The 27417-nt window shown below is 47.9% G+C and overlaps 1 protein-coding gene across 1 annotated transcript; it reads left to right on the top strand.

Annotated features, from left to right (window-relative positions):
- ACVR1B (activin A receptor type 1B) lies at positions 1-26210 on the top strand. The gene is made up of 10 exons (XM_058042177.1): positions 1-122; positions 12042-12281; positions 13364-13612; positions 15060-15290; positions 16001-16168; positions 18099-18255; positions 19604-19728; positions 20351-20481; positions 21042-22416; positions 22799-26210. Exons 2-9 carry the CDS (start codon positions 12107-12109, stop codon positions 21165-21167), a joined length of 1362 nt encoding a protein of 453 aa, XP_057898160.1. The 5' UTR covers positions 1-122; positions 12042-12106; the 3' UTR covers positions 21168-22416; positions 22799-26210.
- Positions 26211-27417: the final 1207 nt, after the last annotated feature.

The following is a 27417-nucleotide window of genomic DNA, read 5'->3' as shown; positions in this document are numbered from 1 at the left end:
GGCTGCCCGGGCCCCCCGCTTCCCTCCGGCCCTTCCATCCGCCCGCCGCTCCCCGCCGTCCCCCGCCGCCCTCCTGCCCGTCCTGCTCCTGCTCCTGGCCGGCCCGCTCGGCGGGGCCCGCGGTGAGTGAGCCCGGCCCGCACCGGGCACAACATGGCGGCGCCCCCGCCCCCGCCGTGAGGGGAACGGGGAGGACCGGGGAGGGGTCGTGAGGGGGAGCGAGGGATGATGGAGGGAGGCGAGAGGGAGGCGATGCGGGGAGCTGAGGGCAGCGCGGGGGGATGAGCCGGGGCCTGCCCGGGCCTGGGGGCGGCCGTGGGGCGGGCGGGTGTGGGGTGAGGCCCTGGGGAGGTTTTAGGGTGAGGGGAAAGGGGTGAGGGAGGGCTGGGGGTGTGAGGAGGCCCTGAGGGGTTTGGGGGCGGGGAGAGGCAGGGGTGGGTGTTCCATGGTGGTGAGAAGGGCTGAACTGAGGGGAGGGGTGGATCGTGGGGTGGGGTTGGAAGGGCCTGGAGGTGCCCCCAGGGCTGCCCCTGAGGGTTTGGGGTGTGGATGGGTGTGGGTGTTTCGGGGTGAAGGGAAGGATTTGGGGGTAAGATCTATGTATGGGTTTAAGGGGTCTGGAAGAAAGGGCGACTCTGAAGGCATCAAGGATGTGTGTTGGATATTTGGGGGCTCACAGTGGGGGTGTGGATAGGTGTGGGTGTTTCGGGGTGAAAAGAAGGATTTGGGGTGGGATCTATGGGGTTAGGGGTTCTGGAAGCAGGGGGGACTCTGAAGGCATCAAGGACGTGTTTGGGGGGCTTGGATAGTGTGGGTGTTCCGGGGTGAAGGGAAGGATTTGGGGTGGGATCTATGGATTTAGGGGTTCTTAAATCAGGGGGAACTCTGAAGGCATCAGGGATGTGTGTTGGATGTTTGGGGGGTTCACAGGGGGCTCACAGAGAGGCATGGAGAGCTGTGGGTGTTTCGGGGTGAAGGATTTGGGGGTGAGATCTATGGGGTTAGGGGTTCTGGAATCTGGGGGGCTCTGAAGGCATCAGGGACGTGTGTTGAATATTTGGGGGGCATGGATAGGTGTGCGTGTTTTGGGGTGAAAAGAAGGATTTGGGGTGGGATCTATGGATTTAGGGGTTCTTAAATCAGGGAAGACTCTGAATGCATCAAGGACGTGTTTGGGGGGCTTGGATAGTGTGGATGTTTCAGGGTGAAAAGAAGGATTTGGGGTGGGATCTATGGGGTTAGGGATTCTTAAATCAGGGGGGACTCTGAAGGCATCAGGGATGTGTGTTGGATGTTTGGGGGGTTCACAGAGGGGTGTGGATAGGTGTGGGTGTTTTGGGGTGAAAAGAAGGATTTGGGGGTAAGATCTATGGGGTTAGGGGGTCTGGAAGAAAGGGGAACTCTGAAGGCATCAAGGATGTGTACTGGGTGTTTGGGGGGTGTGGATAGCTGTGGGTGTTTCGGGGTGAAAAGAAGGATTTGGGATCCATGGGGTTAAGGGTTCTGAAATCTGGGGGGACTCTGAAGGCATCAGGGACGTGTGTTGACTATTTGGGGGGCATGGATAGGTGTGGGTGTTTTGGGGTGAAAAGAAGGATTTGGGGGTAAGATCTATGGATTTAGGGGTTCTGAAATCAGAGGGGACTCTGATGGCATCAGGGACGTGTGTTGGATGTTTGGGGGCTCACAGGGGCCCCGTGTGCTTTGTGTGAACCAGAGCTGCTTTGGGGCTTTGTGGGATGAGGATGTGTCAGGATGAGGCAGCAGCAATTGGGGCTGGGGGTGGCTCTGAAGACCCCTGTGCTCACCTTGAGAGAAGATCTGGGAGCCTTCAGCCTCAGGTTTTGGGAGATATGGATGGAAATGGAGATTTAGGAGTTTCACAGAGGATGGGCTTGGAGGTCTCAGAGCTTTCTGGGCTTGTCACAGAGGTGTGGATGAGCCCAAGGTGGGAAGTGCCACCGTGTTGTCGTGCAATTTCTGGGGTTGTGGCCTCTTCCCGTTATCCTGTGGCTCATGCTGGGGTGAACTGGGCACCCCAGAGGTGTGTCTGTACCACCCACCCCCCTCCAATCTGCAGTTTGGGCTTTTAAGGAACCCTTTCATACCCTGAGCTTCTGGAGCAGCTGTAAATATTTGTTTGGAGGGAGGTGAGGGGGGAGGAACTCTTTGTGTCTCTTGTTTGTTCTGCGTTGTTCCTTTTCCTTTCCCTGCTCCTGCTGCTCCTGGGGGAAGAGTGAGAGCTCTCAGCTCTGCGTTTGAGAGGAGCAGGAGGTTTCTGCTGCAGGTTTGGGGCAAACAGAGGATCCCAGCTCCATTTTTAGGAAGGAAATTGATTTGGGATGAACTGAAGGAACGATTTTCCCAAAGGAAAAACGTGACTGAACATCTCTGGGCACAGAGGACGGGCTGGTGGCCACTCTGGTGTTCAGGGCTTCCCAGAGCAGCCCAGCTCTGTGCCCAGGGGGGTGATCATGTTGTGTAACTCGGGTACCTGTCCTGACAGGTTCCTCTGGGGAATATTTTTCTCCTCCCCAACCTCTCCCCGTTTGTGCTCTGCATTCCCACCTGACAGACAGAGGGTAATAATAATAACTCTGTGTGTGTGTGTGTGTGTGTGTGTGCGCAGATCTGGGCTTGTCAGAGCACACAAAATGCCTTCCAACCTCACCTGGGCAGCAGATGAGGGTTTACCTGGGATTTCTGAGAATTTGGGGGTGCAAATTTGGGAGGAGAGGAGCCGTGTTTTGGTGTAACCCCAGCCTTACCAAGGGTGTTTCAACTCCTCCGTGATAAATGGCAGAGCAGGATCAGATGAGACTCATGGCATGGCTGTTCTCAGGCTTTCACTTAGCTAAAAATGGGTGTTTATTAAAAAAAAAAAATCATAATTAATAAACAGGAAAAGACCAATTGAGTGTACAAATCCCCTGGAAACTTGGCAACTCGTGGTGCCTTTGATTTTGGGCTCTAGGAGTGATTATTGTTTCCGCTTTTATTCAGTGCAAGGTGTGAGCTCAGCCTGGGCTGGAGGGAGCTGCACTCGTGGAATGAGGTGCAGGATGGCAGGGATCACCCTGGGAACAATAAAATAATCAAGAAAAATCATCAATTAAAAAAAAAAAAAAGGAAAATAATCAAGAAAAATCATCAATCTTTAAAAACAAAAAAGGAAAATAATCAAGAAAAATCATCAATCTTTAGAAACAAAAAAGGAAAATAATCAAGAAAAATCATCAATCTTTAGAAACAAAAAAGGAAAATAATCAAGAAAAATCATCAATCTTTTTTAAAAAAAAAGGAAAATATCAAGGCTTCTTTGCAAAGGGGTGTTGCAGCTCAGCTTTGCTTGAAATAAATCAAAAACCCACCTTGAGGGAATCATTTTGGGGCAGCAAATTTTATTATTAACACCACCTGCTTCAAATATTTCCCCAGTTAAATCAGGCGAACCCTGCGTGGTTTGCAAGTTACATCTTACAACTTTCCAAGAAAGCCTTTCTCTAACTGGAAATTAAAACCAGTGTCCAACAAACATTCTTGAACTCGTCCAGCTCCTTGGCCAGACACTTGGGTTGGTTTTTATTTTTTCTTTCCCCTGAATTCCCTGCCAGCAGTGGATGCTCCGGAAATGGCTTTTGCGAAAGGAGCCGAGTCAAACGTCAGCTCTCATAGCAGCAAGCAAAGTTCACTGGGTGGTGACAGCAGCAGAGCAGGCAGGAATTGCTTCTCTGTTTTATAGACATGAAATTCTGGGTGGGAACTCCTTATTCAAGGCCCTGCTTTTCAGCTGTTTTGTGCTCCTCTTGTGCAGCACTGTTTGTTTCTTTCTTTTCAGCAGAAAATAAAGAAACACTTTAAATCCCTACACTTTAAATCCTTGCTGCTTTTTGTGGCCTTCTTGCAAGTGTGGATTGCTGGATGTGGCAATGTTGGCCACACGCTAAACAATTTCCACTCTGGAAAAGCCTGAGAGAAGCCAGGATGGCTCTGAAGTGTTGTTGATAAACCTGGGCAGCATCAGGTGTGCAGGGTGTTCTTCCCCAGCACCAGTGGCTGTGGGGTCTTTTGCCTCCTAAACTGGTTTGCTGAAAAGTTAAAACACAAAATTGGTGTCAGTTAAAACACAAAATAGGTGTCAGTTAAAACACAAAATTGGTGTCAGTTAAAATACAAAATTGGTGTCAGTTAAAACACAAAATTGGTGTCAGTTAAAACACAAAATTGGTGTCAGTTAAAATACAAAATTGGTGTCAGTTAAAATACAAAATTGGTGTCAGTTAAAATACAAAATAGTGTCAGACCAGGAGCTCTGTGTCCATGGTCTGGGTGGAAGAGCAACAGCAGAAACATCAAGGGTTCCTCTAATTAACCTCTTAATGATGAGACTCCTGTCAATTCTTTATTTACAATTTATTCAGAAGCTGGTTTGTGTTCCTGGAGTGGATGCAGGGAAAGTTCTGCACTTTAAACACAAAATTGGTGTCAGAGCAGAGCCCAGAGAGGGAATGAGGAGCCCTGTGTCTGTGTTCAGGGTGGAAGAGCAACAGCAGAAACATCAAGACTTCCTCTAATTAACCTCTTAATGATGAGACTCCTGTCAATTCTTTATTTACAATTCATTCAGGAGCTGGTTTGTGTTCCTGGAGTGGATGCAGGGAAAGTTCTGCACTTTAAAGCCACATTCTTCCTGCCTCTTTTATTTTTTTGTTGTTTTCCATTTCGTGTGTTTTCTAGTCAGCCCTGCTGCCTTCACGTCAGGTCCAGCCTGTGCCAGGGGACTGCAGCCAGCTCAGAGAAGTTGAGGCTCTTACTTCCAACTTGAAATATCCCAGGATAATGTTTAGTTTCTGGATGACTTGCTTTAAAGTGCTTTGTTTTTCATAGTGTGCTTTGCAGCTAATTTTAACTCCATTTCATGTAGCAGCAGTGGGTCAGTAGATATCAGAAGCACCGGCAAGAAGCAAAAAAGAGAAATGTTTTGATCCACAACAGGAGGGGAAATGAGATGTGGGGAAGGTATGGAAGGGTTGATTTCTCCAGCTCCTTAGTGAGGAAATGGGCACTGACAGCACCCAGAGCTGGCCTGACATTGGATTTTGGGGGCAGTGGGTGCAGGTGACACCTGGGGAGCCACTTTGGACTCAAATTTATCCCCACCAGCAGGGTGGATGTGAGTATAAAGGGCCAGCAAGGGATGGAGCAGCTCCTGTGAGAAAAGGATGGGACAATTGGGATTGTCCAAGAAGCTTTGGGGTGTCCTGATTGTGGCCTTGCAGTACCTGAAGAGAGTCTGCAAGAAGAAATTGGGGAGAATATTTGCAAGGAGCTCCAGGACAAGAGGGAATGGCTTGGTGGGATTTTGGGCAGAAATTGCTCCCTGGGAGGGTGGTGAGGCCCTGGCACTGGATGCCCGGAGAAGCTGGGGCTGCTCCTTCTGTGCAAGTGTCCAAAGCCAGGTTGGAGCCACCTGAGATGGTGGAAGATGTCCCTGCCCATGGCAGTGGGGTGGAACAAAATGAGCTTTGAGGTCCCTTCCAAGCCAAGGCATTCCAGGATTCCGTGATAATAGAATGGAATAATAATATTCCATGATAATAGAATGGAATAATAATATTCCATGATAATAGAATGGAATAATAATGAATAATAATAATAATAATAATAATAATAACAATAATAATAATAATAATAATCCGTGATAATATAATGGAATAAGAATATTCCATGATAATAGAATGGAATAATAATATTGCATGATAATAGAATGGAATAATAATATTCCATGGTAATATAATGGAATAATAATATTCCATAATAATAATAATAATATTCTGTGATAATATAATGGAATAATAATATTCCGTGATAATAGAATGGAATAATAATATTGCATGGTAATAGAATGGAATAATAATATTCCATGATAATAGAATGGAATAAGAATATTCCATGATAATAGAATGGAATAATAAAATTCCATGATAATAGAATGGAATAATAAAATTCCATAATAATAATAATATTCCATGGTAATGTAATGGAATAATAATATTCCATGATAATAGAATGGAATAAGAATATTCTATGATAATATAATGGAATGATAAAATTCCATGGTAGTGTAATGGAATAATAATATTCCATGATAATAGAATTGAATAATAAAATTCCATTATAATACAATGGAATAATAAAATTCCATGATAATAATAATATTCCATGATAATAGAATGGAATAAGAATATTCCATGATAATAGAATGGAATAATAAAATTCCGTGATAATAGAATGGAATAAGAATATTCCATGATAATAGAATGGAATAAGCATATTCCATGATAATAGAATGGAATAAGCATATTCCATGATAATAGAATGGAAAGTAAATCTTGATTTTTTTAAAGCCTTCATCAGATGGCTCAGTGTCCCCTCATCATTTTCTCTGGGAAAGTGGAGCTGAGTTTTTCCTGTTCCTTTATCCAGCTGAACAAGGAGCACACAGGGACTCCTGGACACACCTGAGGAGTTCATGGCCATGGATTCCTAACCCTGGCTGATACAGGTTGCTCTTTATTCTGGCACAGCACAGAGCCAGACACTGACAGGTATTTCTTTCTTCCAAGCATGTTTCCACCCGTCCCTCTTCTTTAAAGCATCCAAAGAAGCTGCAGAGCTACAAAGCCAATTAATTGTTCCCCATTTCTGCTGCTGATATTATTCTGAAACTGGTGGTCCCAGAGTGGGGCTCAAAAGGCAAAAATCAACTGCAGCTCCTGTGCCCTCAAAGTCAGGGGAATCATTCTTCCAGCCTGTTGAAAAAGAACAGCAAAAAATCCCTGCAGAAAAAAAAAAAAATCTGTTTATCTGGTAAATAACGTGGGTGGTTATTGGCAATTTTACCAATGATCATCTTCAGGTTAATTATCCTCATCCATATTGATCAGGTAGAGTTTTCAGCCCTGAGAAAATGGCATCTTTCTTAGGGAGATGCTGGCAAATGTATTCCTAAAGGTGCTTTAACACCATTGCAGGAGATTCTGCTGTGAAACTTTTTCCTGTCTAGCTGCAGAGACATCTTGACACATGTGAGAATAAATCCGTGCAAAATGAGCTGGGAGAGCTGCTGGGAGAGGAGGAGAAATGTTCTTTGCCTGTCAGAGCTCAGTGTTTGAATCTCCCTGGAGCACAGAGCTGGAATCTGCAGCCCCCCACCTGTTTGTTTGGATCCATTTTGGGAATACAGGTTGTTTTAATGGAGGAACAGAACAATCCCAGTGGGTTTTTCCTTTTTTCTGTGGTTGATGCAGGGGGATATGGACACTTTCAGTGCCCCAGGATCCTTTCAGAGCTGGATTTATAACCTGAGAACCTTGTGGGGAGCAGGAATCAAACCCTGGGCTGGTCAAGGATTGAGGAGAGATCACTCAGCACTGCAAATAAATAAATTTTATTTTGTTTATTGTCAGAGCACTGGAATCTCTCAGGTTTTGGTGAACAGCAGTGAGGCCCAGCCTTGGATAGAGTCACAGCAAGGTTTGCTCCAAGCTGCTCCGTCCCTCCAGTGAGAACAAAGCTTTTCATGTTTGTTTGGATCCATTTTGGGAATACAGGTTGTTTTAATGGAGGGACAGAGCCATGCCAGTGTTTTATTCCTTCTTTGATGCAGGGGGATATGGACACCTCTGTGCCCCAGGATCCTTTCAGAGCTGGGTTTATAACCTGAGAACCTTGTGGGGAGCAGGAATCAAACTCTGGGCTGGTCAAGGATTGAGGAGAGATCACTCAGCACTGCAAATAAATAAATTTTATTTTGTTTATTGTCAGTGCTGAGGGATCTCTCAGATTTTGGTGAACAGCAGTGAGGCCCAGCCTCGGATCAAATCACAAACCTGCTCCATCCCTCCAGTGAGAACAAAGCTTTTCATGTTTGTTTGGATCCATTTTGGGAGTACAGGTTGCTTTTAATGGGGGGGTTTGGAGGGACAGAGCCAGCCCTTGTTTTTTTCCTCTTTTCTGCTTGATGCAGGGGGATATTTTGGTGAACAGCAGTGAGGCCCAGCCTCGGATGGAATCACAGCAAGGTTTGCTCCAAGCTGCTCCATCCCTCCAGTGAGAACAAAGCTTTTCCTGCCCAGGATGTGCAGCTGAGCCTTGGGCTTGTTCAGGCAGGGTCTGTGCAGGGCTGGGCTGGGCTCTGGCTGTCTGGGTGGGGAGCACATCAGGAGGGCTCAGCTCCAGCTCCAGCTCCTTCCACACAGCCTGAGCACAGGGGGAATGCACGAGCCCAGCTCTGGGAACTGCTCCTTGTTTCCCTTCACTGTTTCCTTCAGCCCAGGTTGGTTTTTTATTAAGTAGATTATATGTTTGGCTCAATAGGAGCTTTTCTTCCCCAAGGAAAAAAAGAATGCTGTTGGCATGAAAAATCCTTTTATCCACTCCTGTCTCCTGCTTTGCCCTGGCTGCTCTCAGAGCACTCAGGAGACACCAGCTCTGCTTCTTGCCCACCTTCTGTCCCCTCACCCAAAGGCAAACAACAATTTACTTTTTCCTGGCTTCTGATAAGTTTCTGATAGAAGAATGAAGCAAACTGGAGTTTCCTGGACCCACATGAGTTGCTCTGTAATTCTCCTCTCTGCCAGGAGCACACAGGCCTTTCCTCCCTGGCACACACAGAAAATTGGAGAGTTCCTGCCTGCAGCTTGAAGGTTCTGGCCAACAATACCTGGAAAGCCCCTCAGGGGTCTGTGCTGAGAGGTGGAGGAAGGACAGCATGTGCTGAAGGCTCTATTCTCTTTGTTCTAGCTGCTCTCTAACCATGGGGATTTTTGAGGTGCAAACATCAGAATTAAAGTTAAAACAGGGCAGAGAGGGGTGAAGTTGTCTCAGGGTGAGGTGAAGCCACGGGGCATCCCCCTCCTTTAGCAGGAAATTTTGGCTTTCTGCACAGAACAGATAAGGATCTCCCTCTGTCTCCAAGCTGGGGCTCTGGTATCATACCTTGCAGGTAAACTGATTTTTTTTCTGTTGTTGTTGTTTTTTAATCCTACAAAATGAGACTGAGCAGACACAACCTGCTTCTCTGCTTTCCCTCTCAAAGGCATGCTCAGTTTCAGGCCAGATAATTCACTCAGAAGTTTACAAAACCAGTTTTATTAGTGCATTTTGAAGTGTTTTGTTTGCTTTGTAGCTTCTGGAAGCAAAACTTGCCACAGCCTAAATCTTGGAATTGAGACCTCAAAAATGAGTCTAACAGGAACAAAGTTCAGTTTTGTTGTATCTAAATCAAACTGAAAAGAACCTACACAGTGAAATGTGTGTGGGTTAAATGTTTTTAATTTGTACCTCGAGCTTTTGATAAGTAATAAGGGAGATGCTTTAAAAGACCATTTCCTTTTAAGTAGACATGAAGGCAGGAATGTGCCCTGGGTGCTCTTTGCCATCTCAGATTTTCATAAAATCTCCTTTATCGCCAACCTTTGTTCCCCCAAGTGTATGGATTTTTCAGAATTGTCTTTTCTGCACTCTGCTGACCATGGGAAAACCCTGATCTTGGAGCTGTTTGAAGTGCATGTTAGTGGATGGTTTTTTTCCTTTCATTACAACATTTCCTCTCAAAATCTTCAGAATCTGTGGATGTTCTCCATCCTTCTCAACACTGATCAGTCTGTCCTGTCCGTTTTCTGTCCTGTGTCCCATTTCTCTGGCCTGTGCTGAGCACCTCCATTTGCTCATGATGCTTTTTAAAGGTGTCTCAGCTTTTGATCCCAGAGTTACAGAATCATGAAATATCCTGAATTGGACCCACCAGGATCATCCAGTCCAACTCCTGGTCTTGTGGAGACATCCCAAAATCCAACCTTTTGGAGAGCAGTGTCCAAACACTCCTGGCAGCTTCAGGACCCTTGGGGGAAAAACCTTTCCCTGTACCCATCCTAAACCTCTCCTGCCACAGCTCCAGCCCTTCCCTTGGCTCTCAGCACTGGATTTTCATTGCTGTTTTCAATCTGTTGATTCCAAACTAACCAGCACCCATGTCTGAACCAGCTCACAACAGCAGCTGGAAAAGGAGGAGCAGAGTCCAGAGAGAATTAAGTGAGTAGTAATGCAATTAGCCTGATTGATTTACCCAGGTCTCTGGGATAAGGCCTAATGGGTGTCTTCCTCCTAAAGGAACCCTGAGTAAATCAGGAGCAGCTTGTTTTTCATGAAGCTTAGGGTGACATGGCCCCCACACACAAATATTGAGGGTGATTTAGTGTGTGACTTTACACTGAGAGGATTTAGATCAGCTTGGGCAGAGTTAACTGTGGCCACTTGTATCTTTTAAAACCCTTCTTCGCACCCTCCCTACCTGAAAGCCCATTTCTGCAGCAGGTAAGGACATGTTTTGGATTCCCTCTGGGAAGGCTGGGAGAGCTGATGAAAGCTGCTGAAAAACCCAGCATGCTGCTAAACAAGCCCCACCCTTCTTCTTGACATTGTTGGATTCCTCTTTGTTCCCAAGGATGGCAAGGCCTGAGGATTTGCTTACAGTTTTTCAGGCAGCTTGAGAAAAGTACAATGACAGCTGGGAGGTGGAAAAAATGTGAGAATCTGCCTGAGAGTTTCTCCTTCTCTTTATCCAAATCATCTTTGTGGAGAGCAGGCAAAAAGCCAGGAATTTATTTGACCCAAGGTGGTGTCTCGGATCAGGGAAGCAGTTATTAAATAAGTGGCTGATCTGGCTGGGTGTGCACACTTGGCTCGTGCAGTCACTGGGGATTGGGTTGGCTTTGGCCTCTGCCAGCTGCTCCCTGTCTCCCTGAGCTGGGGTGGTCATCCCTGGCCAGCAGGGAGCCTGGACACTGAGCTCAGGTGGAATCAGGTTGGAGGAATTGTTGGGTTTTGTGTTGAGTCTGACCCAAGGTTGGGCTGGGAGAAGATCTCGGTCAGATCTCACTCGGATCTCACCCAGTTTGCAGGCATGACTTGGGTCATGGCTGGTGGTCCCTTGCCAGCCCAGATTAAGCAACTCCAGGGAGCCTGGACACTCAGCCCAGGTGCAGTCAGGTCAGTCAGCTTGAGGAATTGTTGGGTTTGGTTGAGTCTGACCCGAGGTTGGGCTGGGACAGGATCTCAGATCTCAGATCTCTGTCGGATCTCGCTTGGATCTCCCCCAGTTTGCAGTCATGACTTGGTCTCTTGCCTGCCCAGATTAAGCAGCTCCAGGGAGCCTGGACACTCAGCCCAGGTGCAATCAGATCAGTCAGTTGGAGGAATTGTTGGGTTTGAGTTGGGTCAGTTGGAGGAATTTTGGGTTTGGGTTGGGTCTGACCCAAGGTTGGGCTGTGAGAGGATCTCAGTCGGATCTCCCCCAGTTTGCAGGCCTGACATGGGTCAAGCTGGTGGTCCCTGGCCAGCCCAGATGAGGCAGCTCCAGGGAGCCTGGACACTGAGCTCAGGTGAATCAGGTCAGTCAGTTGGAGGAATTGTTGGGTTTGGATTGAGTCAGTTGGAGGAATTGTTGGGTTTGTGTTGGGTCTGACCCAAGGTTGGGCTGTGAGAGGGTCTCAGTCGGATCTCCCCCAGTTTGCAGGCCTGACATGGGTCATGTCTGGTGGTCCCTTGCCAGCCCAGATGAAGCAACTCCAGGGAGCCTGGACACTGAGCCCAGGTGCAATCATGTCAGTCAGTTGCAGGAATTGTTGGGTTTGGGTTGAGTCTGACCTGAGGTTGGGCTGGGACAGGATCTCAGTCAGATCTCACCTGGTTTGCAGGCCTGACTTGGGTCATGGCTGGTGGTGATTGCAACAGGGGCAGGCAAAGGGCTGCCTGGACAGGCACCTCCTGGAAAGGCTCCTCTGCCTCCACAGTCTGGTTCATGCTGAAATTGGATTCTTGCAGGTCTGGAATACTGAGTATGACTTGTGCTGTTTGCAGAGCCGGTTCTTCCAGAGCTTGAGAGCGGCTCTTGAAATGGAGAATTTAAAGAAGGTTTCCTCTCATTCAAGCTTTAACTCTCTGTGGGTTTTAAGGGGTTGATCTTGTTTTGATTTCAGCTTTGACATGTCTGTGCTCTGACTGCAAACAAGCCAACTCCACGTGTGAGACGGACGGCGCCTGCATGGTCTCAGTGTTCAACCTGGACGGTGTCAAACACCACGTTCGGACCTGCATCCCTGAGGCAAAACTGATTCCTGCTGGGAAACCCTTCTACTGTCTGAGTTCAGAGGATCTGCGTAATACTCACTGCTGCTACTCTGATTTTTGTAACAAAATTGATTTAATGGTTCCCAGTGGTAAGTAGAGAGTGAGATAAATCATGTGTTTGAAGTGGGAGGAGAGGAGCTGTCTGTTTGGGATTGGGAATTTGGAGTTCTCAGCCTTGTTTTCACTTCTTCCCTTCAGTTGCTGCATGAACTTGAGCTCTGGGTTTATTTCCTTCATCTGTAAAGTGGAAATAACAAACTACTTCAAATTCAAATGGGAATGTGTTTGTTCCCTTTTTCACTGAGCTGGCCCTGCCTTTATCAGCTGATGTTGCTTCCCTTCCAAGACTCCAAATCTTTTCAGTGCTGAGCACAAGTAGAGGAACATTGCAGCAGCTTCAGAGCAAAGTGTGTAGGGAGGAAGGTGCCTGTGTTCAGAACCATGCAGGGGAAGCAGCCCTGCCTCTGAGTGAGGCTGTGGGAAACTTCTGCTTCTCATCCCTGGGACAGAGAGGGCATGTGGTGCTTCCTCACACCTCCTACTTTCTGTTTTGGGCTGGTTTTTAGTGGGTGCTGGGAAGACTGCAGAGTCATTTTCCTTGGGAGCAGTGGGGAGGTCTCATCTGTGCTCAAAACAACAAATTATTGTCTTCAGGTTTGCTTCTGTAGCACTTGAAAGGAATGCCCAGAATAGATGGAAAGTCACAGTTTAGTGGTGCCTTTGAACTAGGAAGGTGGTTGGGTTAAAGAATTTATATTCTTTAATATTCTGCAGCAGATGGAAACTGTAGGAAAATCCACAGAGGCAGAGAATGTCACAACCTGATATTTGACCAGGTTCAGTTCACTGTTGCAGGGAAAAAGGGAGCAGGGAGCCCTGGCCAACTGGTTGAGTTCAAATAGGAGGTGAACTGCAGAGTGTTCTGGAAAATCAGCCCAGAACTCCTGTCTAAGAGAATGAATGAACAGCCCACAATCCCTAATCCCACAAAACTTCTTTTTGAGGTTTCAGCTGCATTTTGCCTGCTTGACGATCAGCCCCACCCTAACACTTTAATTAATATATCCTCAGGCTAAAATTGCCCAGGCTCTGAGAGAGCAGTAAAACACTCAAAAGTCCTCAAAGCAATGATAATTTCCTCAAAATCTCTGTTTGTTTTTCTCTTCCCAAGGACACCTGAAAGACAACGAGCCCCCGTCGAGCTGGGGCCCGGTGGAGCTGGTGGCAGTGATCGCCGGGCCCGTGTTCCTCGTGTTTGTCGTCATGATCATCGTGGTCTTCGTGTTCCACCACCACCAACGGGTCTATCACAACCGCCAGAGGCTGGACATGGAGGATCCTTCTTGTGAAATGTGCCTTTCCAAGGACAAGACCTTGCAAGATCTGGTCTATGATCTCTCCACCTCCGGCTCTGGCTCAGGTATTGCGAGATGATGGGACATGACCGGTGAGAAGTTGCTGTTGTCTCTTTGGGCTGGTGGTTGCCACAGCTTTGCTGCCTCAGAGCCTCTTCAGGGGCTCTGGCATGAGGAACTTGAAGGGATGTTTAAATTCAGTCTCATGTCTGTTCAGGTAGGAGCAATAGTTAAATTCCACCTTAACTGCAAGAGCAAAGAGCTGCATCTGTTCCCCATTTAGCCTTGGAGCAGGGTTTGGCTTGAAAACAGCCATGAACTTCTAACCTGTGTGTTGTTGGATGTCACCTGCATCAAAGCTGCAGGAAATTGGGGAAGATCCCAGCAGATCAACATTTTACAGTGCAAATAGCTCATTTCATCCCAAAGAACCCTTGGGTCTTCCCAGGTGGATGATGTGCAGTGTTTGCTTCTGTAGCACTTGAAAGGAATCCCCAGAATAGATGGAAAGTCACAGTTTAGTGGTGCCTTTGAGCTAGGAAGGTTAAAGAATATAAGGAATTCTACAGCTGTAGGAAAATCCACAGAGGCAGAGAATGTCACAACTTGATATTTGACCAGGGAATAAACCTTCAGCAGCACATCTGCTGCTAGATATAAAATATTTGGGATCTTTTCTATGTATGCCGTGGGCAGGTGAGCTCAATGCTTTCTGTGAGCAATGGCAGCAATGTTAGGACTCCTTTCTTAAGATAAATTTGGGGAGATTTCTGCTTTTTGGCAGAAAGTGACTTCAAGTTCCATTCTTTGCATGTTGAGGCTGCAGTTCCTTTCATGTGTTATGGAGCAGAATTTCCCCAACTGCTCCTTGCTGGATCTCTGCTTCAAAGCAAAATTCAGATGCTGCCCAAGAACTGGCACATCCCACACAGGAGCTGCCACCATTCCCTGCTTTGGGTCTTGCTCAGGCTCCCAGTTGTTATCAAATGTAAAATCTGCTGGGTTTCAGGACATTTTTCAGCCTCTGGTGTTTCAGGAGGTTTTTTGGTACCACAGTGTAGGAATGTGCCCCCTGTTGACAGAGTGACCAAATTATCCTTTGTCTCCTTAAAAAGGGAAAAAAGCTCAGAAGTTCCTTTCCTCAGTTAGCAAGGAAGACACCTCATAGGACCTGAGGGACTTCACCTCAAACTTCAGGATAGCCAATTGGACAGGAGCCAGAAATCCCACCTGAGCAATTCACTAGAAAAAGAAGAGAACAAAGGAACTGATTGCTTTTGTGGGATGTTTTACCAGGAGCAAAATCCTCGAGTTTTCTATATAAAGAGATTTATTATTTTGCCTTTTATTAAAACTTTTCCGTTTCCAACACCACCACAGAAAAGCCATCCTGCTGATTTTATGCCTTCTGAGGTAGCTGAGCCATCTTGGGTGTGAAATAATTCCCCAAGAGCTTCTGAGACCTGGCTTCTATCACCTCAGGGATTGATTCCTTCCTTTCCTTGTCCCCAGGCTTGCCTCTGTTTGTGCAGCGGACGGTGGCTCGGACCATTGTCCTTCAGGAGATCATTGGCAAAGGCCGCTTTGGGGAGGTGTGGAGGGGCAGGTGGCGTGGGGGTGACGTGGCTGTGAAGATCTTCTCGTCACGTGAGGAACGTTCCTGGTTCAGGGAGGCAGAGATCTACCAAACAGTGATGCTGAGGCACGAGAACATCCTGGGATTCATTGCTGCAGATAACAAAGGTAAGAGATGCCTCAAGCCTAGAGCAGAAGCTTCACCACACCCTTTCCAAGAAGTTTTCTCTAATTTCCAAGCTAAACCTCCCGTGGTGTGACTTTAGGCCATTTCCTCTGGTCCTGTTTCTTGTTACCTCACCTGGCTCCATCCTCCTGTCAGAGTGAGAAGGTCACCCCTGAGCCTCCTTCAGGTGGAGCCCTCCAGCTCCCTCAGCTGCTCTTCAGAATTATCCATTCCCCAGCTTCATTGCCCATCTCTGGTCACATTCCAGCACCTCCATCCTCCTGTCAAGAAGTTCATCAGAGTGAGAACATCACCCCTGAGCCTCCTTTTCTTTAGGTTGAGCCTTCCAGCTCCTTCAACTGCTCTTCACAAGTTATCCACACCCTTCCCCAGCTCCATTGTCCATCTCTGGTCACACTCCAGCACCTCCACATCTTTCCTGTCATGGGGGATTAAAGCTGATTAATTCAGCTTCTCTGGACCTCTACACTGCCCAAAACTCCTCCAGGATTCGAGCTGTTGCCTCACCAGTGCCTGGCACAGGAGGAAAAATCACTGCTCTGGTCCTGCTGGCCACACTGTGGCTGATTTGAGCCATTTCTTAACTCACCCCTGTCGAGCTGCAACCTCACCCAGTCCCAAAAACCTGTGGGATGCTCAGTGGCCATTTCTACTCTGGATCTGCCTGAGCTCCACCTCTTTCCTGTTGCAGATAACGGGACATGGACTCAGCTGTGGCTGGTCTCTGACTACCACGAGCACGGCTCTCTCTTCGATTACCTGAACCGCTACACGGTCACCATCGAGGGCATGATCAAGCTGGCCCTGTCTGCTGCCAGCGGGCTGGCCCACCTGCACATGGAGATTGTGGGCACTCAGGGTAAAAACTAAATTGGGAAATTGGGAATTCTCGAGGGGAGGATAAAGCAGGATTGCTGAGAGGAGCTTGTGATGGTGTTCACGGGGGTTCTTGGATGAGGGAAGTGGGAAAATTTTGGGATGGGGCACTGCAGACCCTCAGCACATCCCTGTGACCGTGTTCACAGGGGTCTTAGGATGAGGGAAGAGATGAGGATCTGACTCCATGTTTCAGAAAGCTTGATTTATTATTTTATGATATATATTACATTAAAACTATACTAAAAGAATAGAAGAAAGGGTTTCATCAGAAGAATAGAATAGCAAAGAATGATAACAAAGGTTTGTGGCTCAACTGGGCTGTGATTGGCCATTAATTGCAAACATCCAAGATGGGCCAATCAAAGATTCACCTGTTGCATTCCACAGCAGCAGATAATCAATGTTTACATTTTGTTCCTGAGACCTCTCAGCTTCTCAGGAGGAAAAATCCTAAAGAAAGGATTTTTCATGAAAGATGTCTGTGACAGGAGCTGCTGTGCTGTGCAGCAAACCCTGCCTGAGTCAGCCCAGCTTCATCTGGTGGTTCTGGAGCAGAAATAGAGTGATTGCTTTGGCTGGCTGTGAAGTGGGTTAACCCAGGAGTTATATCACCATTTCACATCCCATCCTAAAATTGGCGCTGCCTGGGTGGGATGTGAGCGCAGGCAGAAGCAGAATCACAAACTTCTGACGTCTGCACCTATGCTGGGATGTGGAGTTTACATCCCTCTTGAGGCCTCTGCGTGCCACTGCATCAGTGACGCCTCCAAAACACAGAATCACAGAATTATCACAGAATCAATCACAGAATCACAGAATTATCGCAGAATCAATTACAGAATCGCAGAATCAATCGCAGAATCAATCACAGAATCACAGAATCAATCACAGAATCAATCACAGAATCACAGAATTAGTCACAGAATTACAGAATCACAGAATCAATCGCAGAATCAATCACAGAATCAATTACAGAATCGCAGAATCAATTGCAGAATCAATCACAGAATCAATTACAGAATCGCAGAATCAATCACAGAATCAATCACAGAATCAATCACAGAATCAATCACAGAATTACAGAATCACAGAATCAATCACAGAATAAATCACAGAATCAATCACAGAATTACAGAATCAATTACAGAATCACAGAATTACAGACTCACAGAATTACAGAATCACAGAATCAATCACAGAATTACAGAATCACAGAATCAATCCCAGAATAATGAGATTGGAAGAGATCTCTAGGATCATAAAGTCCAACTTATGCCCTAACACCTCAACTAGACTATAGCACCATGTCCAGTCTTTTTTTAAACACATCCAGAGCTGGTGATTGTACCTCCTCCCTGGGAAGAGCATTCCAGTACAATTTGAGCTTTTCCCTGCTCTGTTCCTTATGAATCTAAACAGGAAAAAGTGTTGCAACAGCGGCTTTAACGCCCTGAAATCCAGTTCTGCCTCTGTGCCAGTTCAACAAATGGATTTCCCCAGCTTGTGATGGTGTTCACAGGGGTCTGAGGATGAGGGAAGAGACAAGGATCTGACTCCATGTTTCAGAAGGCTGATTTATTATTTTATTATATATATTGTATTAAAACTATACTAAAATAATAGAAGGAAGGATTTCATCAGAAGGTTAGCTAAGAAAAAAAAAAAAAAGAATGAATAACAAGAGAGTTATTCAAGTCTGAGCCAGCTCACTGTGATTGGCCATTAATTAGAAACAACCACATGAGACCAATCACAGATCCACCTGTTGCATCCCACAGCAGCAGATAATCAATGCTTACATTTTGTTCCTGAGGCCTCACAGCTTCTCAGGAGGAAAAATCCTAAGAAAAACATTTTACATAAAAGATGTCCGTGACAGACCCTTGCTGCTTTTTATTTTGCTCTGCTAGGAAAACCTGGGATTGCTCACAGAGACCTGAAGTCCAAGAATATTTTGGTGAAGAAGAACGGCACGTGCGCCATCGCTGACCTCGGCCTGGCCGTGCGGCACGACTCCGTCACCGACACCATCGACATCGCCCCCAACCAGAGGGTTGGAACCAAACGGTGAGAAAATGCATTTGGGTGCCTGGAAATGGTTGAGCTCTGGGTTGAATTCTCTGAATTTAGCATTTTCTGGTCCTTGCAGTATGTTTTGTGCCCAAATTGATGCCAAAGGGATGCTCCAGGTGAAGGCATTTGGGTGCCTGGAAATGCCTGAGCTGTAGGTTGAATACTGGGGGAATTCTCTGATTTTGGCATTTCCTGGTGTCCTGCAGTGTCAGTTTTGTACCTGAGTTGATGCCAAAGGGATGTTCCAGGTGAAGGCATTTGGGTGGCTGGAAATGCCTGAGCTCTGGGTTGAGCACTGGGAGAATTCTGAATTTAGCATTTCTCAGTGTCTTGCAGCATGTTTTGTGCCCAAATTGATGGCAAAGGGATGTCGCTGGTGAAGGCATTTATGTGGTTGGAAATGCCTGAGCTGTGGGTTGAGCTCTGGGGGAATTCTCTGAATTTAGCATTTCCTGGTGTCTTGCAGAGTGTTTTGTGCCCAAATTGATGGCAAAGGGATGTTGCAGGTGAAGGCATTTGGGTGGCTGGAAATGCCTGAGCTCTGGGTTGAGCACTGGGAGAATTCTGAATTTAGCATTTTCTGGTCCTTGCAGTGTGTTGTGTGCCCAAATTGATGCCAAAGGGATGTTCCAGGTGAAGGCATTTGGGTGCCTGGAAATGCCTGAGCTGTGGGTTGAGCACTGGGGGAATTCTCTGAATTTAGCATTTCTCAGTGTCTTGCAGCGTGTTTTGTGCCCAAATTGATGGCAAAGGGATGTCGCTGGTGAAGGCATTTATGTGGTTGGAAATGCCTGAGCTGTGGGTTGAGCTCTGGGGGTATTCTCTGAATTTAGCATTTCCTGGTGTCCTACAGCATCAGTTTTGTGCCTGAGTTGATGTTCACATGTTTCAGGTGAAGGCTGGAAAAGCCTGAGCTCTGGGTTGAGCACTGGGGGAATTCTGTGAATTTAGCATTTTTCAGTGCATTGCAGTGTCAGTTTTGTGCCCAAATTGATGCCAAAGGGATGTTCCAGGTGTCACCACGCTGGGAGGTGTGGGCCAGCCATCTACACCTGGCACCAGGAGCTCATTTAATACATCACAACAAGCTTGGCCTCACTAAAGCCTTTGGGACTTTCTGGTGGGAGCCTGATGTAGTTTTGGGACATTTCTACCTCTTTTCCCAGCTTGGTGTTATTCTTGAGTTATTTTTTTCACTCTGTTAGATCACAGGGCCCAGTTCTGTTCTGATGCCAGCAGAGCTTTTTCTGCTGGGAAGAGCTGTGTGGGAAAACCAATCATTTCCTGTATTCCAGAAAATTCCCTCTCAGAATGAAAATATTTTTTTCCTTTTTCTGTGCAGATACATGGCCCCAGAAGTCTTGGATGAAACCATCAACATGAAACATTTTGATTCATTTAAATGTGCTGATATCTACGCCTTGGGCTTGGTCTACTGGGAGATTGCCCGGAGGTGCAATGCAGGAGGTAAAAGTCCTGTCCTTTGTGTGCCTGGACCACTGGCCATGCTTGCTCCTGGGTCTCCCCCCAGCCTTGGGGTTCCATTGATGAGGAGGAAGGTGGTTTGATCAGATTTGGGAGGTTTGAGGGAGAGCAGGGCTGTGGGAGGACACGTCCCTGTGTGTTGTCACCAAGAAGTGACTCATGAGTGCTGCTAAGCCCAGCCAGTGTTGGGTCAAGGCTGTTGGTGCTCCCAGTGGTGGCTGGTGTTCCTTTGGATGGATTTTCAGGAAATGCTGGTGCTGATTGCTGGGGGACTCCCCCAGATCAGTATAAATGTCTTGGCACGTGCAGCTGCAGCCTCATCCCACGTGTGACAGCCCCACAGCGACCCTGGCGCCTTGCTGGGAGGTGTTGATCCCAGCCTGCTGACTCTGTTCCAGTTTAGGCAGCTGCATTTTATTTCCCTGAATTTTTCTTGTTCACTCCAATTCCAGATTCTTCATTTCTGTTCTAAATAACTGCAAAGTGTTGACGCATCTCAGCAGTGAGTCATGGAGCCCAAACCTCCGTCCGTCTGTCTTTAGCAAGCACAGTGTCTGTGGTCCCTGCTCCCAGGAATTTAATTTTTCCCTGCTCTGCCTTTCAGGTATCCATGAGGAGTATCAGCTTCCCTACTATGACCTTGTACCCTCTGATCCTTCCATTGAGGAGATGAGGAAGGTTGTGTGTGATCAGAAATTGCGGCCAAACATCCCAAACTGGTGGCAGAGCTATGAGGTGAGGTCTGCTTTCATCTCCATTCCTCTCCTATGAGGAAAGGCTGAGAGAACTGAGATTGTCCAGCCTGGAGAGCAGAAGCTTTGGGGTGACCTGATTGTGGCCCTGCAGTATTTGAGGAAGTCTGCAAGAAAAAGGAGAGGAGAACCTTTCCAAGGAGTTCCAGGACAAGAGGGAATGGCTTCCCAGTGCCAGAGGGCAGCGCTAGGTGGGATTTTGGGAAGAAATTCCTTCCTGTGAGGGTGGTGAGGCCCTGGCACAGGATGCCCAGAGAAGCTGGGGCTGCTCAGAGAAGCTGGGGCTGCCTCTTCCCTGAAAGAGTCCAAGGTTGGATGGGGCTTGGACAACCTGGGATAGTGGAAGATGAGATTTAGGATCTCTTCCAACTCAAACCACTCCACGATTCCCCCAGGATAAGATAACAAATTTTGTAAGGTGTGCTCTGATTTTGGGGGATGTGGAGGCTGTGCCAGTGCCCAGGCAGAGCAGCAGCCTGGCAGACCCACGTGGGCTCAGGGGAAGAGCAGAGCTCTGACATTTGCTGTCGTTTTCTTGGCCAGGCACTACGGGTGATGGGCAAGATGATGCGGGAGTGCTGGTACGCCAACGGAGCCGCTCGGCTCACTGCCCTCCGCATCAAGAAAACCCTCTCCCAGCTCAGTGTCCAGGAAGATGTGAAAATTTAGGCTCTGAGCCTCAACAGGAGGAAACTGCACAGGAGCTGCTGTGCTAGAGTAGACATGTGATGGAGGCCTACCTCGTGTTTCAGCCCAACCTACTGCTACAACCAGACAGCGGGACCTGCAGGCTGCTAGGCAGGGGGACGGAGCCTACGGAACCGCTCTCTTCCCTGCTTGGGTATGAAACAATCCAAAACCTTTTTGTGATCACCTCCTGAGAGCGTGGAGACTTGAAAGGGACTTCACCCGAGGGATCTCAGCCATGATCCTAACTCTTTGTTCCTTGAAAGGAAATCCCTGTAAAGTTGAGTGTGCGTTGAGCACCCGTTGATGTGCTCGGTGCCGGGAGCGGGAAGGGAAAGGGAAGGTTTTTCTTGCCGTACTCTCGAGGATTTTTCCAGGGACTGGCACGTTGATGCAGAAAAAGCAAAACAAATGGTGCTCTCTTCCAAGAGGCTGAGCCGGAACAGTTGATCAGCTTCACAACAACCGTTCTCCCTCCTTTTCTTAAGCTTGAAAAAATCCAACCGGGCTCCGCGCCGGGGCCGCCCCGGTGTGTGCATGCGCGAGGCGCGCGTGTCCCCGTGCCTGGTCATCTCCTCCATAGCCGTGCGGTGTCTCTGCCTGTGGGTGGCTCATCTCTGTCCGTGCTTCCTGTGCATGTGCAAATCTCGAGTGTCCCGTTTGTGAGCTGTTTGCTGGTGCTCTCCGTGCTGAGTCGTGAGCCTCGTGGAGCTTGGACAGGCTGCTGCAGAGCGGATCCCCGGCTCCCCGATGGGCGCCGCCACAACGTCCCATCAGGTTGCCTCACTGCCACCCCCCCTTTCCCTTTTTTTTAAGATGAAACAAATAAGGAACTGAGAATCACTCCTGGAATCCAGGTTTTTTGGTCTTGAGCCCCTGGGGTTTGTAATTCTTGGTAGATGGGAGTGAGTTGTGTCAGAGGTGGAGCAGGCGCTGTTGGGGAATGCAGGACTCAGTTCCCAACTCCAGCACCCAGGCAGATTTCTGGGGACCTGGTGGTGCAGCAGGACAGAGTGGCTGGACAGTGGCCTGGCTGAACATGAGCCAAGAGGTGGCCAAGAACATGCCCAGGTGGCCAAGCAGGCCAATGGCTCCTGGCCTGGATCAGGAATGGTGTGGCCAGCAGGAGCAGGGAGATCTTCCTCTGTACTTTACATTAGTGAGGCTGCACCCTTCCCTTTTTTTTAAGATGAAACAATTAAGGAACTGAGAATCACTCCTGGAATCCAGGGTTTTTGGTCTTGAGCCCCTGGAGTTTGTCATTCTGGGTAGAGGGGTGTGAGTTGTGTCAGAGGGGGAGCGGGTGCTGTGGGGGAATGCAGGACTCAGTTCTCCTGGGAACACAATTCCCAACACCCAGGGAGATTTCTGGGGATCTGATAGTGCAGCAGGACAGAGTGGCTGCACAGTGGCCTGGCTGAACATGAGCCAAGAGGTGGCCAAGAACATGCCCAGGTGGCCAAGCAGGCCAATGGCTCCTGGCCTGGATCAGGAATGGTGTGGCCAGCAGGAGCAGGGAGATCTTCCTCTGTACTTTACATTAGTGAGGCTGCACCCTTCCCTTTTTTTAAGATGAAACAATTAAGGAACTGAGAATCACTCCTAGAATCCAGGTTTTTTGGTCTTGAGCCCCTGGGGTTTGTAATTCTGGGTAGAGGGGAGTGAGTTGTGTCAGAGGGGGAGCAAGTGCTGTGGGGGAATGCAGGACTCAGTTCTCCTGGGAACACAATTCCCAACACCCAGGGAGATTTCTGGGGATCTGATAGTGCAGCAGGACAGAGTGGCTGCACAGTGGCCTGGCTGAACATGAGCCAGAACATGAGCCCAGGTGGCCCTGGATTAGGAATGGTGTGGCCAGCAGGACCAAGGAGACCATTCTTCTTCTTCTGTACTTGGCACTGGTGAGGTCACAACTTTTCCTTTTTTTAAGATGAAACAAATGAGGAACTGAGAATCACTCCTGGAATCCAGGTTTTATTGTCTTGAGCCCCTGGGGTTTGTAATTCTTGATAGAGGGGAGTTGAGTTGTGTCAGAGGGGGAACAGGCACTGTGGGGACTCAGTTCTCCTGGGAACACAATTCCCAGTTCCAGCACCCAGACAGATTTCTGGGGACCTGATAGTGCAGCAGGATGGAGTGAACATGAGCCAGCAGCATGCCCAGGTGGCCAAGCAGGCCAAAGGCTCCTGGCCTGGATCAGGAATGGTGTGGCCAGCAGGAGCAGGGACATCATTCTGTCCCTGTACTCGGCACTGCTGAGGTCACACCTCGAGTGCTGTGTCCAGTTCTGGCCCCTCAGTTTGGGAAGGATGCAAAGGGGAGGACAAAGAGGCTGGAGATGGGCTTGAACAACCCCTGTGAGGAGCCCTGAGGGAGTTTGGGGTGCTCAGCCTGGAGGAAAGGAGGCTCAGGGGTGATTTTATCCCTAAAGGTGGCTGTGCTCAGGTGGGGTTGGGCTCTGCTCCCACACAGAAGAGGGCACAGCCTTAAGCTGCTCCAGGGGAAGTTTTGGTTGGACATCTGAAAAAAATCCTTCACTGAAAGAGTGGTTGGGTGCTGGAATCATCAGCCCAGGGAGGTGCAGGAGTCCCTGAATGTGTTTAAAAATGGCACTCATGGTTTAGCTGATGAGGAGGTGTTGGGTTAGGGCATAGGTTGGACTTGATGATCTCAAAGGTCTTTTCCAGCCTGGCTGATTCTGTGATCTGAGTTCTGGGGGTTCCTCCCAGCAGGTGTGGGTTGGGAAATCAACATCCATCTTTTTAATCTAGGTGTATAAATATCTCCTAATGTGGAAGTGGCTGTGTCTCAGTGTGGGGTGGGGGGATCTGCATGGGTTTTCTTTTGATTCAAGGCCGAATCCAGGTGGGGGAGAGGTGGGGTGACTACAGAGACTCTGGAAGTGACAATTGTGGCTGCCCTGATGACTTTGGCAGTCCAGAAAGATCTGTGGTGTGGAGGTCAGGTCTGCAGTAGAGAACTCTGAAGCCATAACTTTTAACTGGAGTGGTTTTGATTATTATTTTTTTAATTATTATTATTGTTGTTATTATTATTATTGTTGTTGTTGTTGTTGTTTTCTGGGAGGGTCTGGATTTTAACTTTTTTGAATCTTGTTAATTCTTTCTAAGAGCAGAAAAAACAATCTCTAATTATTACCTCTTGACCTGTTGGTTTGTAAAGAAATCACTGCAAAAAAAAAAAAAAAAAAACAACAAAAAAAAAAGGAAAAAAAACCAAATGCACAGCTCGATTTACACTGGAACTGTTTCTACTCTGACCTTGCTTCTGCTCTCAAAGGTGAGGTTTCATCTCTGCTCTGGCTGCCAGGGTTGTCTTTATTTCAGTCCCTGTGTTCTTGCTGTCTGTCCCTGTCCGTGTGTCCCTCTCCCCGATTCCCTGTGTGTCCATGACCTTGTACAGAGTGAGCAGTGTGGGTTGGGTGGGTTTGGAATCATTTTAGGAGCTGGTTTGCACCCCCCAAAGGAGTTTTTGGCAGCGTGAATCTGCCCTGGGAGCAGAACTGGGGTTCCCCTGTGTCCCCCCCAGCTTGTCCTGAGTCACATCTCAGCCAGAGCTTCCCATGCACATCCCTTAAACTTAAACCTGCATTTAGGACCAAGGGGGCCCTTGCAAAACCTAAATGTCAGTTTAGCCCAGTTAAACCTGGACTTGGAAGCCAAGGGGGTCACTTGCAAGTGCTCAATGCAGGTTTAGCCCAGTTAAACCTGCATTGGAAGCCCTAGATGTCAGTTTAACCCATCTAAACCTGGATTTAGAAGCCAAGGGGGTCACTTGCAAGCCCCAAATGCAAGTTTAACTCATTTAAACCTGCATTGGAAGCCCTAAATATCAGTTTAACCCATTTAAACCTGCATTGGAAGCCCTAAATGTCAGTTTAACCCATCTAAAGCTGGATTTAGAAGCCAAGGGGGTCACTTGCAAGCCCTCAATGCAGGTTTAACTCATTTAAACCTGGACTTGGAAGCCCTAAGTGTCAGTTTAACCCATCTAAAGCTGGATTTAGAAGCCAAGGGGGTCACTTGCAAGCCCTCAATGCAGGTTTAACTCATTTAAACCTGGACTTGGAAGCCCTAAATATCAGTTTAACCCATCTAAAGCTGGATTTAGAAGCCAAGGGTATCACTTGCAAGCCCTCAATGCAGGTTTAGCCCAGTTAAACCTGCACTGGAAGCCCTAAATGTCAGTTTAACCCATCTAAAGCTGGACTTAGAAGCCAAGGGAATCCCTTGCAAGCCCAAAACTCAGTTAAACCTCAGTTTAACCCATGTAAAGCTGGATTTAGAAGCCGAGGGGTCCCTGCAGGCTGCTGGAACAGGCCCGGGGCTGGGAGCTGGGGCAGGCAGGAGGGGCCAGGGCACAGCTCAAGCTCCCCTTGGCTCCCCCATCCCTTTTCCCACAGCTCTGAAACTCGCACTGAACTCGCCCCCTCCAACTGTAGCCACACTGCACCTGCCTCAGCTCCAAACCAAGCAGGGGAAAAGACGAGGTGAGGAGGGAAACATCCCTCCCAGCAGGATTTTAGGGCTGAAATCTTCAGGAGAGATGGGGAAAAGCCAGCGGGGAAGGAGCTAACGCTGACCATGTAGCATTTACACAGCACTTTTCTCATGCAAAATCGGTGCCCGGGGGCGCCAGTGCTCGCAGAGCTGTCGGGATTTGCTGCTTTGCCTCCCAAAAAGTTGCAGCAGCTCTGGGGAGGGGGGGAAAAAAAGGAGAAAAATCTGCATTTTATGTAGGATAAGGAAAGGGGGGTCCATCAGCGGTACGTGGCTGCAGGACAGGACTCTTGGTACTTCTCTGCCCCTTTTTTTGATTTGTTTGGTTTTGTACATTTTTTTTTTCTTAGCAAAGGACTGTAAGAAAATAGCCACTTAGCCACTTTACCTCTTCAGTATGCAAAATGTACATACGGTGTAAGATAGGAAATCTTTTGTTTAATATAAAAAAAAAAACAGGCTGTCGATTTCTGCTGTACATTATTAAAAGTTTGTTTTATTCATGTGAGGTGTTGCAATCTCAGTTCACTGGGAAGGGGTGGGAATTGGAGCCCCTCACATCATCTCTTTAGGAATCCTGGTTCAAACATTTTAATGTTGAATATTCTCATTTTTAGTGAATATGAAGCTTCCAACAGCCACCAGCACAGTGGAGGTGACACAAAGAGGTGACAGGTGGGATTTTCCACCCAGCTGAACTTGGAGCTCCCACTCAGGGAAAGACAGCAGGAAGAATAAATAAATAATTTATTTATTCTCAGAGAATAAATAAATTTGGAGATTTATACCTGGAGATCCCCTCAGAGCATCCCTGGGTACAGTGGGCACCTCCTCTGGAGCTCCAAGGAAAGAGAAATCCCACAGCAAACTCCAAAATCCTGTTTGCTCCCAGGGTAAACGGTGCTGCATGAAGTGCAGCGTTCATTCCTTAATTAGAACCTCCTGCTAATGAGTTGTGAGCGGATCAAGGGCAAAATCTGCCGAGGCCTGGGGTCCCCCCCGGGCTCAGACAAGGTGGGGAGGGGGAGGCACCATCTGGGCTTTGTCTGAAGCTCCCCAGGAAAATCCAGCCCCATCCTGCAGCACTGAGATCAGAATATGGGGAATTTTAAAGCAAGAATTTTTGGGAATCTTAAAGCAAAATCTTTGGGAATTTTAAGGCAAAATTTTTGGGAATTTTAAAGCAGAATTTTGGGGAATTTTAAAGCAGAAATTTTGGGGAATTTTAAAGCAAAATCTGTCTCCTCCTCCAGGGAAAACAATCTGGGGTGGCTGCAGCCGAGGGGCCAAGCCATGACCAAATTTTGGGAACAAGATGGGGTCATTCCTGCTGGTTTGGTGACTCAGGGTGGGTGATGGCCTCAATCCCATCCTTCCCCCAGCAATTCCAGCCCAGAGCAGCTCAGCTCCTGCAGCAAATTTGTCTCCTGGTAACCCCAGGCCGGGCTGTGGGCGGGAGGTTTGGGTGGAACGCCAAGCGGGGATTGTTACGATCTTCAAATTTTTTTTTTTTGGCAAATTTTAAACAAACATTTGGGCAAAGCTCTGGACTGCAGCTGGAAAATTCCCGCTGCCCGGGAGCCTCCGGGAATTGTTCTTCCCTCCGTGTCCAGCTCAGCTGGGATCGTGCAGGAGCAGCTCAAATCCCGGGCTTGGGGCCGCTCCTGCCCCAGTCCTGCCTCCCGTTCAATCCCAAATGCGGGTTTGGGGAT

The sequence above is a fragment of the Melospiza georgiana genome, chromosome 29, assembly GCF_028018845.1.
Source record: "Melospiza georgiana isolate bMelGeo1 chromosome 29, bMelGeo1.pri, whole genome shotgun sequence".
Lineage (NCBI taxonomy): Eukaryota > Metazoa > Chordata > Aves > Passeriformes > Passerellidae > Melospiza > Melospiza georgiana.
The sequence above is the reverse complement of the archived record's forward strand: the minus strand, read 5'-3'. Positions and strand labels throughout refer to the sequence as shown.